This window comes from Gambusia affinis, linkage group LG17 (genome assembly GCF_019740435.1).
Source record: "Gambusia affinis linkage group LG17, SWU_Gaff_1.0, whole genome shotgun sequence".
NCBI classification, from domain to species: domain Eukaryota; kingdom Metazoa; phylum Chordata; class Actinopteri; order Cyprinodontiformes; family Poeciliidae; genus Gambusia; species Gambusia affinis.
Window position 1 is genome coordinate 4,278,708 of NC_057884.1, and position 14,929 is coordinate 4,293,636.

Below are 14,929 nucleotides of genomic sequence, written 5' to 3' on the forward strand. Positions count from 1 at the left end.
TGAGGTGTTACTATTTGGATTATTCTAATCCGATTAACCAACATGAAGATATAAAGAAATTCTGAACATCCTGTACATCCTTGTAGGTATTACTGAATAGCAGGACTATCAATACAGTTTAAAGCAATAGTCTTATACACACTCAAACACAAATAAAGTCCTGTATGAAAAATAATATATATTTTTTTAACTTTATTGCTTATAGTGCCTTCTACTTGCCAAGGAGGAAACTTTAAGGGTTTGGGGGGTAAAAGGTGTCGATTGATACAAAAGCATATGTGCAAATTGGGCGAAACCATCCAGCCTTTCCATGCAGTTTCTTCACTCTCGCTCTTTAAGGTGCTTCATCGTTTCTGACGACATCCCTCTCAATCGTTCACACCTACAGCAGGAGCCATTCACTGGACTTCTAAGTCTTTCCAGATTGCAGCGAGTCACGCTAAGAGAGCTGTGGGCAAAAGCGGGGCGGTAACTTAACTTCTGATGAGCTGGTTATATAAAGTTACTTTATTAGATCAGCAAACAGGACTCTGTAAACCATTTAAAAGTAATAACAGGCTGCACAATGGAGTGGATTTTCTTTTTCCACAGTTGAAGCCAGATGATCACGGTAAAATGTTGCCGTTTAAAGTGTAAAAACGCTTGAATATTAATACATAAATTGCGCCTGTTCACTGCTGTTTGGTTGGATTCCAGGCACCCTCTTTGTGGTCTGATCAAAACTTTTTGTTTCTTTTTATGGGAAGTGCTGGCCACATTTTTTTATGTGGCTGCGGGAACAGCATCCTGAAAGGCCGTAAAGGTTTCACTCTTCACATCCTCCCTGTGTCCGGTGATGCGAAACGAAATGTCCAGTTGGCTCAAAAATGTTGGAAAAGCAGCGACTCAGGAGCGGCATTGCATTTCATCCCAATATCAGTGTGTCATTGCAAAGTATTATCAGAAGGGAAATAGTTGTTAGTTAATCTATTCCAGCTGCTGTCGGACATAGATAAAATTGCCAAATAGGTCAAAGGTCACAGAGTGAGGGAGGGGAAGATGAGAATGAGAAGAAAGAAGAAAATGTTCGAATATGACAGCTGATGTTTTCATTGCAGTATAAACTACTAATATCTCCAACAGCAATAAGAATGACTCTCAAATACATATAATAAACGTTCTGGTTGCATTCTGGGAAAGCAGCAGGTTAACAAGATGGAGGACAATATGTCCTCTTCAAGAAATCTGTTGAAAATTCATACAGTTTTTCATACACATATCGCAGGATTGGTAAAAAATAAAAAATCACTGTCAGTATTTTTCCAGTAATCCTGCAGCCCTACTGAGGAGAGCAGCGTGAGGGCTAGTTGAATCAGGTGATTCATTATTATCATCATTCAACCATGTTTCTGTCAGAAACACATCAGTATTATGATGAAGTCAGTGATTGATAGAGCTTCAGCACAGGGAGATCTGGTATTTAAAAAGGGCCAGTTTGAGTGAGCTGGAGGCAGATAGTTCAGTCTGAGGTTTGAATTGAGACCACTCTATTCTGAATTTCTGTTTGGTGAAAATTTCTTTTAGTGATCCGGACAGGTAATGTCCTGTTTTGCAGTTCCTAGGGGCAGAGACATGACGGAGGCAGACAGGTGTAAAGATGATACCTGGACCCGGGTCTCAGACCTCAGAAACGCAGAGTGGTGGATCCTCTGGGGAGTTGGACTAACTTAGGTCATCCTGTCCTCCAGTTTCCTGCTGGAGGACAAAAAAAAACCCAAACTGAAACCACGTTGTCAACATAACGTGCCAAGTCTTATAAGTGATGAATAAAAGACAAGGGATGTAGTGTTTTGCTCGTAATTGTCAACGCCACAGCAACTAGATGACATCCAAGGCCAAGTGTATCTGTAAAAAGTGTTAAGGAAAAATACTGACAGGAGATTAGGTCAGTTATGCTAGCTTGACTTTGATAACCTTACCATGTAGCTGTGCTGCAGAATTTGGTATGCTTTGGTGGTGAGATGGTTTCGACCCTCAACAGATAATCAGTAAAGCAAATGTTTAGATCAAAACATCGAAGGTGTGTCACTTTAATTTTAGCATCTTATTTACAGCCAGCCTAGTACTTATTGTACTTCATATTCAATGCCAAGTAAAAGTATGAGATTGGTTTTCATTCTAAAGAACTAACAAAAAGAGTTATTTTTCTTTCACAGTGGTGTTTTGGAAGGATTTGTAGCACAAGGGACTGTTGGCAGATAGTAATACTTCTGGACACAAAGTTTTACTGAAGGGTTTAGTAAAAAATCTGAAAGCAAACATAAAACATTGGAATCTGGAAGGCTGTGGTCAAATAATGGTCTTCACCCGGTCAATATATTGAGGGAAAAAACAAAACTATATATATATATATATATATATATATATATATATATATATATATATATATATATATATATATATATATAAAACTATCATTGCACAGAACTTGTGAATGTGGCTGCAGAGGGACCTTGAACCCCCTAGTGGCCAACATACTGTAAATGCAATTTTTCAAAACCAAAGTTATGAGAACTGCTGACAAATATTAATGTTTGTACAAATGTTCTGGACATCCTTCCATCCATCCATCCATTTTCTGTTCACCCTTGTCCCTAATGGGGTCAGGAGGGTTGCTGGTTCCTCTCCAGCTACGTCCCGGGCGAGAGGCGGGTTCACCCTGGACAGGTCGCCAGTCTGTCGCAGGGCAACACAGAGACAAACAGGACACACAACCATTCACACACACACACACACCTAGGGAGAATTTAGAGAGCCCAATTAACCTGACAGTCATGTGTTTGGACTGTGGGAGGAAGCCGGAGAACCTGGAGAGAACCCACAATGCACAGGGAGAACATGCAAACTCCATGCAGAAAGACCCCGGGAATCAAACCCAGGACCTTCTTGCTGCAAGGCAACAGCTCTACCAACTGCACCACTGTGCAGCCCCTGTTCTGGACATACAAAACTGAAATAAAATTCGTACTTCTTGCAATTTTTCCCCCATAATCAGCTGAGAGTGAATTAAATCTACAGAAATTGACTTATTTGTCTTCCAGGATACATGGAATTATTGTAGATATAAGAACAAAATTATGTACCAGTGGGCCCTTTTATTTCCATAATTTAATCAGTTTAATTTAAGTATTGTCAAAGATCAATATGTAGCCTATAGCACGTGAAAATTTTTTTTCAGAAATTATGGGTAATGTTCTTCCTTCTTCAAGTAAAGGCTTAATGGGGAGTATGTGTCCAAATTCAGCCAAATTTATAAATCACAATCTCAAACCAATATATGATCAATGCATGTTTTGGTAATTGACTTTTCATATCAGAAACCAGTAATGACAAACAAGAAACAAACATCAAAATGATAAAAAAAGGAAGGTTATTTTTGTTTCAAAAAGCAAAATATTGAATTTGAAAGTTTTTGGTTTTTTTCTTTTTTGTTGTGATATTATTGTGGTTTTTTTTATATTAGGGGCACGTGCATATTTTTAATTTTCATACTTTTTTTTACATTCTTCTTTTTTCAACAACCCTTAATCAAACTCTCCCACTCACTTTTTTTGTGAAAAATGTATGTGGCACAACACCTTCGAGGCAGAAATAAACAGCGCCTCCTACAGTCGTACTGTAAAACAATCCAAAAAATTTGATGCGAGTGAAGGAATATAAGAACTTTGGCAATTTTTCGTTTTTCTCACCAGGAAGTTTTGTTTTTATTATATCACGCATGAAAGAGAAACAAACCAAATTCAATGTGTACTTTATTTGTTTTTGGCCAACAAAATGCTTTAATTTCAATCTATTAATTTGCGTTAAAACAGAAATAAAATATCAACTTGCACTTTGTTTGTTCTTTATACAGAACAAGGCAGTGTTACTAAGTCGGAGTGGCGCGAGGATAGACATTTGCGTAAAAATAATACAAAATACAAAGAAAAAAAAACTATACTTTTGATATTTTTTATTTATTTTTTTCTCGATAAAACAATTTGCAACAAAAAACTATTTTAAAGGTGAAAATAAACAAATAAATCAATACGTTAGGAAAATTGTTGACATACTTCCTGTCCTTTGGCGCCGCCCCGTCACGTCTCCGCGGTGACGACAGAATGAGGTCAGGAGTTCCGCGTCGCCATGTTGATTTTAGTTACATCAGTCTAGCAGCAGAGCTGTCACAACTATGAAAGAGACCCTCTGACCACGGCAAAACTCACCATTTGAGGTGCGTAGGAGCTCTAATGGCACCGAACAGGAAGCTTTATGAACGTTTGAGGCTGTAGGATAAACTTCCTCTGGTAAGAGGTTATGTCAGATAAGTTCGGGTGTGACAGCTAATGTTGCTAAGGCTAACAATAGGCACTGCCAGTATCTCTCAGATTTAGAGAAAATAGATACAGTTTGCCCTTTTTTTTGACTAAATAAAGACGCGTGTGTACAGTGAAAAGAAAAGTTCTTCAGCTGCGCCAGTCGGCCATTTTTGTGTGTTTTAAAACCTTCCAATGCACCTCCGTCTTTTGGTTTCAGGTGTGATATTGTCGCCTTACAGATGAAGCTCCAGTAGGCAGGCATCTCGACATCCACGATGCTGGGCCGTCTTTTCCGCCTCCACGGCCTGCTGGTGGCCTCCCACCCCTGGGAGGTGATAGTGGGGACCCTCGCCGTCACCGTCTGCCTCATGAACATGAACAGCTCACCGGCCAGCAGTCAGATGTGCAGCTGGAACAACTGTCCCAAGGTTAAAGAGGTGAGACGGTGTTCTGTCAGATAGCCATACATTGTCAGATCGTCATACGCGTATGACAAACTGATGGCTATATCTGTCAGATCAGCATACGTTTGCATACGTTTCAGCATACGTTGTCAGATAGTCATACGCTTAGCTCAGACATGTATACGTTGTCATTACCATATGATTTTATTTAATCAGCAACATAGAATCATGACGTAGATAAGGATTTTTTTCAAAAGTGAAACACTGGTTTTGCCCCAGTTTCAGTGTTGGTAAAAATTGCGTTTTCATACACGACATGCTATCCAAGTTAGCAGACATGTTATCCAACCCAAAAATATTAAGGAAGTGGGGGACGTGAATTTAAACAGGGCGTGTTTTAGGACGTGTTTTGTAGTTTACTGGGGCTGCAGCAGCATTAAATTTAATTTATTTAGTTACTTTTTATTGTGTCTCTTCTCGCGTATGACAAGCTGACGACTCCTCTCAATATGGCGGACCTCCTGCAGAATGCGCATGCGTGCGCATGCGCTCTTACCATATGTATGCTATTCTGACATGTATGGCTATCTGACAGAACAACGGCTGTGAACGTAGCATTTGGAAAGGGAGGAAGTTGATTTCCTTCACGCTAACAAGAGGTTATATGTCCTGTTTTCTTCCAGGAGGCCCCCAGTAGTGATATAATCGTTTTGACCATTACTCGCTGCATGGCTATTATTTATATCTACTTCCAGTTTAAGAACCTCCTGCAGCTGGGATCCAAATATATTCTGGGTCAGTATGACGACAGACCGTGACCATGTTCTGGAATCACACCGCTCCATGTTGGAGTATCTCCGTCACCTTCATTCTGATTTGTTCTTTTTGTAGATTTTTATTTTTGTCTTTGGCATATTTAAACAGCTGTACCGTCATCCAAAAATATCTAAACACATTTATCTTTGTTTGTTTCTGCAGGTATTGCTGGATTGTTTACAGTGTTTTCCAGCTTTGTTTTCAGTACAGTGGTCATCCACTTCTTCGGGAAAGAACTAACCGGTCTTAAGTAAGTGTTATCTTAGCTTCTGCTTTAGAAAAGTGTTCATACGCCTGATAATTGCCTCGCTTTAGTCATGACGGACTCACAAACTTGGGTTCAATTTATCTGTATTTTGTCTACCAGATGTACACAAAGCAGCAGATTATTGCCGAGTGGAAGGGAAATGACACTTTGCTTTTAAACGTCCTTCTTTGCAAAGTTGCTCAAGTTTAGTCATATTAGATGGAGAGCAAAGCGAATCAAATTGAAAGTTTTCCTGAAGATTTTCACCTCCGCCTGTGTCATTCTAACTCATGGAGTTACTTTAACACAATCTTCTGTTGTTCTGTTCTGATGACGTTTATCTGTAGTTTTTGACTGTCTCTACAATAGAGCCAATATGTACTAGATGACCCCTGACCTCCAGGGTTTAGCAAAGTTGTTTATGATAGTAACTAGTATTTTGGAGAAAGTTTGCCTTGTGTTTCTGATTGAAAAACGATAAGGTGTGTAATTCAGTTCTAATCAGAGACGGAGTGTTATTTATAATTTAAGAAAAGAAAATGACTAAAATAAAGTCTTAATAATAACAAGAATAAAGTCGTGGTGTTTAGATTTCCTTCTCGTGTCATAGTGACTTTATTCTTGTATTTTATCTCTTTATTTTAAAGTTTTTCTTAGTATGGCCTTAAGGATCTGTCACACTTGCTCCCGTTCTGACCTCTGGTGTTTCTCTAGTGATCGTGGCTTCCAACTCTTTAACACATTAATACAAAAGGCTTCTGCTCAGTGGTTTTTATTATTATTATGATTATTGTTGTAGAAATCCCACCCTGTCCTGTTTTTCTGCAGTGAAGCTCTGCCGTTCTTTCTCCTGCTCATTGACCTGTCCAAAGCCTGCACTTTGGCTAAATTTGCCCTCAGCTCCAACTCCCAGGTAGTGTTTCTCGCCCGCCGACGCGTCTGAACTTGCACCCCGAACCGGCCGTAACAATCTGGTCGTGACTCTGTGTAGGAGGAGGTGAGGGAGAACATATCCAAGGGCATGGCTATCCTCGGCCCCACGTTCACCCTCGACGCGCTCGTCGAGTGTCTGGTTATAGGGGTCGGCACCATGTCAGGTGAGAAACGTGGCCTCCGTTTGGTTTTAACTCCCCGAAACATTTGCTGGTGTCAGACAGAGATTTTAATCAGGACCTGTTTTGCTCTCCAGGCGTTCCTCAGTTGGAGATCATGTGTTGTTTTGGCTGCATGTCTGTTCTGGCCAATTACTTTGTTTTCATGACGTTCTTCCCAGCGTGCGTCTCTCTGGTCCTCGAGGTAAGGGAGAACCCAAAACATCCTGCTGAAGCAAGCTCAGTCCAATGAAGAGAATAGTTGCTATCATTGATGTATATTGCTGGATTGGACGGCGCCAATTAGCCGCTATGGCTAGTCACGTACTCCTGCAGGCGTCATCACTATGCATTAAGCCATAGGAACAAAACTAAACTGTTCCGATGAGCAGGAATCATAACACATAAATGGTCATAGCGCCCTTATTTTTTACCCAATTTCTAGAAAATGGGGGTTAAATAAAGGCTGTGAAAATATTTTAATATGTAAAATATTTATACTGCCTAGAAATAAATCCATAAATAGTTTGGTTTCTGTCATTTCGAGGTTAATTTTTCTTTTTTATATATATATATATATATTGAACAATAGCTTAATTTTACATAATTGTTGCTGTAAGATCCATAGTTCACTGAAATTGAACAAACTACGACTCCTGTGCTTTATGAAACATTTTCATCCTATTTGATAGTTATGAACATCTCCACTTACTGCAAACATCAAGGTGAATTAGTCCAGTTTTTGTCGTTTATTAAACTTTTAGGAATCACAGCGGCTGCTAAAAAACCCCCCAACTCAAAACCACGTTTAGTCGCCATGGCAACTGACCGACAACAGGCTCTGCTAGCTGACAGCAGAGATTACCAATCGATTACGAATCGACACCAAACAACACGCAGATAGCACAGCTAATAGCAAAACTTTGCATCCATTTTTCAGATTCTGTGTCATTTTTACCAGCTGCCGTTATTCCCAGACGCGATGCGTAACGCATGACAGGTCACGTGACGTCCAGTCCAGTGATTCATATCAGTGAGTTACATGTTCAACCGTGGATTCTTCTGCTTTAAAGCTGTCCAGGGAAAGTCGGGAAGGCCGTCCCATCTGGCAGATGAGCCACTTGGCCAACGTTCTGGCTGAGGAAGAAGATAACAAGCCCAACCCTGTGACCCAAAGAGTTAAAATCATCATGGTGAGAACAAAAAAACAACAAAAAAACCTTTCCAGAGTTTTTTTTTCTGCTGCCTAAAGATGGTTTAGTTTTACTTTCCTCATGTAAAGTTGGAACGATGAAGCCAGCGTTTAGTCCGTTTTCACTTTCTCGTCTTTCAGTCTCTCGGTTTGGCCTTGGTCCACGCCCACACTCGGTTGACAGCGGAGCATTCGGGTCGCAATCGCACAGCAGAGGGACCCGTAGCCGAGAGACTGGAATCAGCTGGGACCGTGTGGCCCCTGAAACTCACCAGGTAAACACAAAACGAGCGTTGGATCATTTCATACTTGTAAGAGACATTTTAAAAACACAGCATTTTCCTACATTTTAGTTTACCTTGTCCTTGCTGCAGGATGCAGAATGTCATCTCAAAGAAAGTGAACATTAATAAATGATGCCATAACAGTGAATTGAAACGGTCGTTTGCATTGTTTTTATCTCCAGTTTGGTGCAGGAACAGTTTGAAAGTGCTCGAGTTTTACAGATGAAGTGTCATTTCTGTGCATCTTGTTTGTCCTGCTTCCGCTCATGTTTGCTGCTGTCCGTCTCGTCCCACCAGCATGGAGCTGGAACACGTGATAACTCTCGGCTTGGCGCTGCTCCTCGCCATCAAGTACGTCTTCTTCGAGCAAGCGGACACCGAGTCCTCCCTGTCTCTCAGGAGTCCCATTAGCGGCGCCTCTCTGATTCAGAAGCCCCGGACAGCCGACGGCTGCTGCAGGAGGGACCAATCGGCTGCCAGGAAAAGCTCAGCTGGCGTCTCAGCAACCGGGGTTGCTTCCTCGGCGGTCTCAGACGTTAAACCGTTGCCTGAGGCTGATATTGCCTGTAAAGGTGGGTGAGACAGTGATGTCTCAGTTTGCTGGTTTGGTGTACTGCCTTCCAATCACACCCTGTGTAGTTCCTGTTAAATTCACTGTGACGGAACATCCAAAAATAACACCAACTTGGAAATAGAACTATATTAGCTCTAATGTAAAACACATTTATCACAATAAGTTTCCCAGACCACAAACGTCTGCTTCAAGGCTGGTGTCTTGTTTCTTCTCTGCTGTGACAACAAGTGACATCAGCTGCGGTTTCTGCTGTGATTCAACATGCTAGTAATCCAGGCTAAACAAAATGGCTGAATACTTCTGCCGATAATCTGGGGCTTCATCTCTTTTGAAAATATCCAAGATTTATCTGTTCGTTTTGGGAGGTTTCTCCCAGATTAAACACTCTGTGACCTTGATTAGACGGATCTTCTTTCTGTCTGTTTTAAAATAAAACAAATTCTGAATCCATTTCAGGTTTAGCTTGTTTCTACCCTTCTGTATGACACATTTCTTTCTAATCAGTAGACATGTAAAACATTTCCTCTTTCTAGGTAACACAAACTTACAAATTATGTGATTTTTATTTTTTATTTTTACCACATTTGATCCCATTTGATAGATAAACTAGTTGAATTGATTAAATCTGCAACATTTTCCAACCTACAGAGACACTTTTTACTCTCTGGCCGGCCAAAGAAAACTCATTTTGAGCCGCAAATGTCACCATGGTAATGTAAATTATTTTTACATTTTAAAAATAAGACAGAAAATGATGTAACCAATAAAAAAAGCACAGAGATTACCGACCTAATGAGAAGAAAAACGTATTTAAAAACGTGTTACTTGCACCTTTTATCGTCACACTTTGCAATTCACTTCAACTATTGTAGGACTAAAGTGAAAAACTGTTTAAAAAGTTTAATATTTCTAGATTTAGAAACGATAGCTGCTCCTTTTTCATTTTTTTTTATTAAGATCCGTTGTGGAAGGTCCAGAGAGCCACAGACCAGCACAGTAAAAGAACCCTAACATGACGTGTTGCTCTCTGTTATTGAAGGGAGACGAAGTGTTTCAGTGGAGGCCGGCGGCTGTGCTTCACCTCCCCTGGAGACATGCAGAGCTGCTGCAGGCTGTGGAGCAGAACCTCGCTCTCTGGAGGAAAGCATGGCCGTCCTCTCTGACCCTCAGGTGACTCACCAGACCACACGGACAGCTCCGGTAGTTTTCGATGACGTGGAAATAGTTTCTGATGCTTTTTTAAAAAATAAAAATTTCTAGAGGGGTCCAAAAATGCTGACGGATTCAGAAGTGATCAACCTGGTGACGGCTAGGAAGATCCTGAACTACAAACTGGAAGCGCTGCTGGAGACGCCAGAAAGGGGCGTGGCCATCAGGAGAGAGATGCTGGCGCTTAAACTTCCTGTCAGCTCAGCTTTGTCTGGTCTGCCGTACAAAGGCTACGACTATTCAAAGGTATTTACAGGTTCCCTCGTACTTTAAAGGGACAGTATTATTATTAATATATATACATATATATATATATATATATATATATATATATATATATATATATATATATATATATATATATATATATATATACACCCACATAGTGCCATTTTATATTACAGTCTTGTAACTGTTATCTTCAGTTGTTATAAAAATGCTGAATATATCAAATATCACTTATAAGAAATTTGACTTTGTAGTTTGCTAATTGCTTCTGGCTAGTCTGAAGGAGCTGAGGAGCTTCATCCTTGGAGGCGGGGCTAGGTCCACCCAGGTGTTTTGCACAACCGAATGGTTGCCATGGAAATTAAAGGATTTCTCAAACATGCATGAACGAATCAAAGCAACAGTCCAGGAACGTCTTTGATGAGGGAATAATATTATAACATGATTTAAAACTCACAAAGTTGATTTTACATAACACTTCCCCTTTAAGTTGTCCTGTTTTTATTTTGCCATAGAAACAGTTCCAGCATCCTCATCCGCTGCTGCGTGTTTCATTTTGTGTCACTTCAGGTGATGGGCGCTTGCTGTGAGAACGTCATCGGCTACATGCCGGTGCCAGTGGGCGTGGCCGGCCCGCTGCTGTTGGACGGCCAGCAGTTTCACGTCCCCATGGCGACCACGGAGGGCTGCCTCGTGGCCAGCACCAATAGAGGATGCAGGGCCGTTTCTGTAAGTACGCCGGCTCCTGCGTCAGTCAGGTCCGGCGCGCTCCGTTGCTAACCGTTGGCGTTCTTCTTCCCCCGTCCAGCTGAGCGGGGGCTGCAGCAGCAGGATCCTGGCCGACAGCATGACCAGGGGTCCTGTGGTGAGGCTGCCCTCGGCGTGCCGGGCCGCAGAGGTCAAGATGTGGCTGGAGACCTCGGACGGGTTCGGCTTGGTCAAGGAAGCCTTCGACGAGACCAGCAGGTGGGAAACAACCGCGGAGGTGTTTTTTTTTTGTGTTTGTTTTGTTTTGTTTCACCTGAGAGGCAGAAAGATCAAAAGTAGATGTTTGTGTTTGCAGGTTTGCCCGTCTGGAGAAGCTGCTGGCCTGTGTGGCAGGAAGAAACCTTTACATTCGCTTCCAGTCGCAGACGGGCGACGCCATGGGGATGAACATGCTCTCTAAGGTACAACCAGACATCCAAGCAACATGGAACATTTTCAACACCTTTCAAAAACCTTAAAGTATTGTATGTAGAGTTGACAGATTGATCAAATGTTTGGTTTCATTATTGTTTAATTTTTGGAAAGTTTTATTTTTTATGGTATTACGACTAAATTTCTCATAGCCTCACCCTGATACTCCGCCATGCAACTCACAGAAGGGTTGATTGAAGTAAGAAGTACTCTCATTTGTAACTATTATTTTTTATTTTTCAGAAAAGAAATTGAGAAAAAAAATGTGTGATTTAAAATCAGAGCTGAGATTTTCCACCAAGCTCTCTCTTTATTTTGTGCTACACTGACTCAAAACAATGCTTGTTTTGGACTGAAATCAATTGGTTTTTTCCCCTTCATATCTCAAAAAAATTCCCAATGTGTCCAACACCATAGATAAAGGTGTGTGTGCGTGTGTGTGTGTGTGTGTGTACCCTTCAGGGGACGGAGCAGGCTCTGAGTCAGCTCAAGCAGCACTTTCCAGACATGGAGGTTCTGTCTCTCAGTGGTAACTACTGCACTGACAAGAAGTCTGCTGCCATCAACTGGATCCTGGGTCGGGGGAAGTCCGCTGTGTGTGAAGCCACCATCCCTGCCAAGGTGGTGAGGGAGGTAAAGGACCCAACAGGAAACGATGTCAGCTGGGGCTTCCGTCAACCCTAGCCGAGTTCAGAGCGTTGTGCAAATGTTCTGCTGCAGGTTCTGAAGAGCAGCACGGCCGCTCTGGTGGATCTGAACATCAGTAAGAACCTGGTGGGCTCGGCCATGGCCGGCAGCATAGGGGGCTTCAACGCGCACGCCGCCAACATCGTCACCGCCATCTTCATCGCCTGCGGACAGGTAGAGCAGCACTGAGCGCGCTCAGACTTGGAGCTGCCGCCAGTTTAGTGGTTAATGGATGGACTTGGCGTGGCCAGGTGTCATCGCAGTTCCTCACTGGTGCTGTTGCTATGGTGCAGGACCCGGCTCAGACTGTGGGGAGCTCCAACTGCATCACTCAGATGGAGGCCGCCGGCCCAGACGGAGACGACCTGTACATCAGCTGCACCATGCCGTCCGTGGAGCTGGGCACGGTGGGAGGAGGCACCAACCTGCCGCCACAGCAGGCCTGTCTGCAGGTACCAGCCCGGCCAGCAGTCCTCCGTTTGAAAACCAACCAGTTCATCTGCGTGAATATGCTCTCATCTCTTTAGTGTTTCACAGTCTATTCCATAAGCTGTCAAACTGCAACTGTTAAATCTTTTCCTCACTTCATAAAGGGTCGCTTGGTAGAAAACGCTTGAAATATTTTTCCACAAGGTTGGTGCGTGGACTGAAACGATTAATTGAATTAATCGTCTAATTGAGTAATTGTTAACTGGAGCAAAGGCTCAGGGAAAAAAAAGCTCATTTGCTGAAAAAATAACATATTCACAAGAGTAAATAAGCCCAAACTGTATATATAAATATGTATATATTTGGCCTTTATGATAAAAATAAACCTTTGTCTGTAAATATGTTCTGAACTCTTCAAGCTTTAATTTCACTCAGTTCAAATTCTGTAAAAAAAAAAAAAAAGTGCTATTGCTATCCAGTTATACATTGGGGAATCAAAACAATAAATAGATCAATAGATCAGTGGTACGCTGTATCAATGTTGAGCATTACTGGCTGAGCTTTTCACATGTTCATGTCGGAGGTATTTTTGAGCTGCAGATCCATCATTTGTTACAAACGATCAAGTTTTCACCAAAGGGATGCCATCATTGCATTTAAGGCAGTAAAATGTTTTTCTCATTTAAAAAACTGTTTCATTTGTATCTTTGAATGTATTTCCAATGTATCAAAAAGGGATTTAATACAAAGTCTGCAGAATGTGCCAGTTTCTTTTATCTGATTGTCAGATGACTCCATAACTAAAATCCTCATCAGTTGCTACTCGGTGCGCCTGCAGTGCAGGAAATTGTTTTGAGGCGTTTCATTCGTTCTTCCTCTGCAGATGCTTGGTGTCGCCGGCCCCAACCAGCCGGGAGAGAACGCCCGCCAGCTGGCCCGTGTAGTGTGCGCCACCGTCCTGGCGGGGGAGCTGTCTCTGATGGCCGCTCTGGCAGCAGGACACCTCGTCAAAAGTCACATGACTCACAACAGGTAGGGTTTTTTTTTTTTAAGTTTTTGTTCCCAACGCTGCCTCCACCACCTTTTTCGGCCATGTCTGACTGCGTGTCTCTCTCTCCCCTCCCAGATCTAAAACCAACCTGCCAGAGATGGCTTTCCCAACGGCCGAGACAAACGTCACCAAGCTTTGACTCTTGGTCCAAAACTGCTATAAACACAGCCTGTGTTTGGTTGCTCTCTTGACTGCAAATCTGTTTTTCTTTTGTTTTTGTGTTTTTTGTTTCCCAGTTGAGATCTTACCGGTATTTATTTGCGTCTGACTTGTTTTTAATTTTTTATTTTTCCATCCTGGACGATCAGCTCACTGAATCAGAGATGTGAGAAAACCTGCATGGTTGTTGAACAGGTTCAAACCTGGCTTTGCACTTGCCAAAAGCTTGCTGGAGACGCCGCCGCGGACGTGTGTGAGGCCATTTCTGCTCGCGTTTCAAACCCTGAATGTGTGTTTCTTCCTGCCAGTGTTAAGCTCCGCCTCGTGCCATCCTCCCCGACTAAAAGCGTGCTGCTGTATACTGTGTATACTACGGAGCGGCCATGACTGCTGGTCTTCTTGTCTCCCGCTCGGATCCGCTATCTAGTCGTTACCGCTGGGAGACAAAAGACGTAAAGCAATATTTTATTTATTTAGAACATTTTCATGTGAAAGTATTGGGTTCCTGCAGGTGGTGAATGTTAAAGAACGGCTGCGACGTCTCAGCGGTACAGATCAGACAGATTCTTGTATTGCCATCCTCAGAAGTGGCCTTATGTGTTACAAGTGGAGCTTTACATAGGATATCCAATTCAAAGAAATTTCTTACACTTGTAATCATATTTAAAGAAATAAATAAAACACTACCTTTCTACTTGGTGGACTCATCTTTATAAAACAAGTGACTTTTTATTTTCCATACGTTTCACTTCATTTCAAGATCATTTAAAATATTTTTTCCAAGTAATTTGATGTAGTCAAACAGATCTATGATGTTCCTGAAACGTCTTTGACATCATCACAAACATCACCCTGGTACTGAGTATTTGGCAAGAGGTTTTAAGAAAACAATTTAGTGGAATATGATGAATAATCTGGTTTTAATCAGTTCACTCCATAAACCTTGATTTCACTTTAGGAGTCTCTGTTTTAGGGAAACCCCCAGTAACTTCTCCATATTTGTTTTCCATCACTACATCTATAAAATTTACAATGTAGAAAC

At 41.8% G+C, this 14,929-nt stretch overlaps 1 protein-coding gene across 4 annotated transcripts; it reads left to right on the top strand.

The window, feature by feature from the left end:
* Positions 1 to 4,127: 4,127 nt before the first annotated feature.
* Positions 4,128 to 14,581, top strand: LOC122846943 (3-hydroxy-3-methylglutaryl-coenzyme A reductase-like). Of its 4 annotated transcripts, none has more exons than XM_044144212.1 (20): positions 4,128 to 4,252; positions 4,555 to 4,774; positions 5,425 to 5,536; positions 5,720 to 5,807; positions 6,633 to 6,717; positions 6,796 to 6,901; positions 6,994 to 7,100; positions 7,969 to 8,088; positions 8,229 to 8,362; positions 8,669 to 8,943; positions 9,985 to 10,115; positions 10,206 to 10,400; positions 10,953 to 11,111; positions 11,191 to 11,348; positions 11,446 to 11,551; positions 12,024 to 12,194; positions 12,282 to 12,422; positions 12,542 to 12,700; positions 13,561 to 13,709; positions 13,804 to 14,581. In XM_044144212.1, exons 2-20 carry the CDS (start codon positions 4,613 to 4,615, stop codon positions 13,865 to 13,867), a joined length of 2,622 nt encoding a protein of 873 aa, XP_044000147.1. In that variant the 5' UTR covers positions 4,128 to 4,252; positions 4,555 to 4,612; the 3' UTR covers positions 13,868 to 14,581. The 4 variants fall into 4 exon arrangements, with proteins under 4 accessions (XP_044000147.1, XP_044000149.1, XP_044000146.1 ...); XM_044144214.1 differs by having other exon boundaries at positions 4,140 to 4,252; positions 4,577 to 4,774; XM_044144211.1 differs by having other exon boundaries at positions 4,144 to 4,325.
* Positions 14,582 to 14,929: the final 348 nt, after the last annotated feature.

Coding starts and splice junctions, on each gene's coding strand:
- LOC122846943 (XM_044144212.1), top strand. CDS start 4,613: ATGCTGGGCCGTCTTTTCCGCCTCCACGGCCTGCTGGTGGCCTCCCAC. Junction 12,195..12,281: donor CTGCCAAGGTGGTGAGGGAG/GTAAAGGACCCA, acceptor GTTCTGCTGCAG/GTTCTGAAGAGCAGCACGGC. Junction 13,710..13,803: donor AGTCACATGACTCACAACAG/GTAGGGTTTTTT, acceptor CTCCCCTCCCAG/ATCTAAAACCAACCTGCCAG.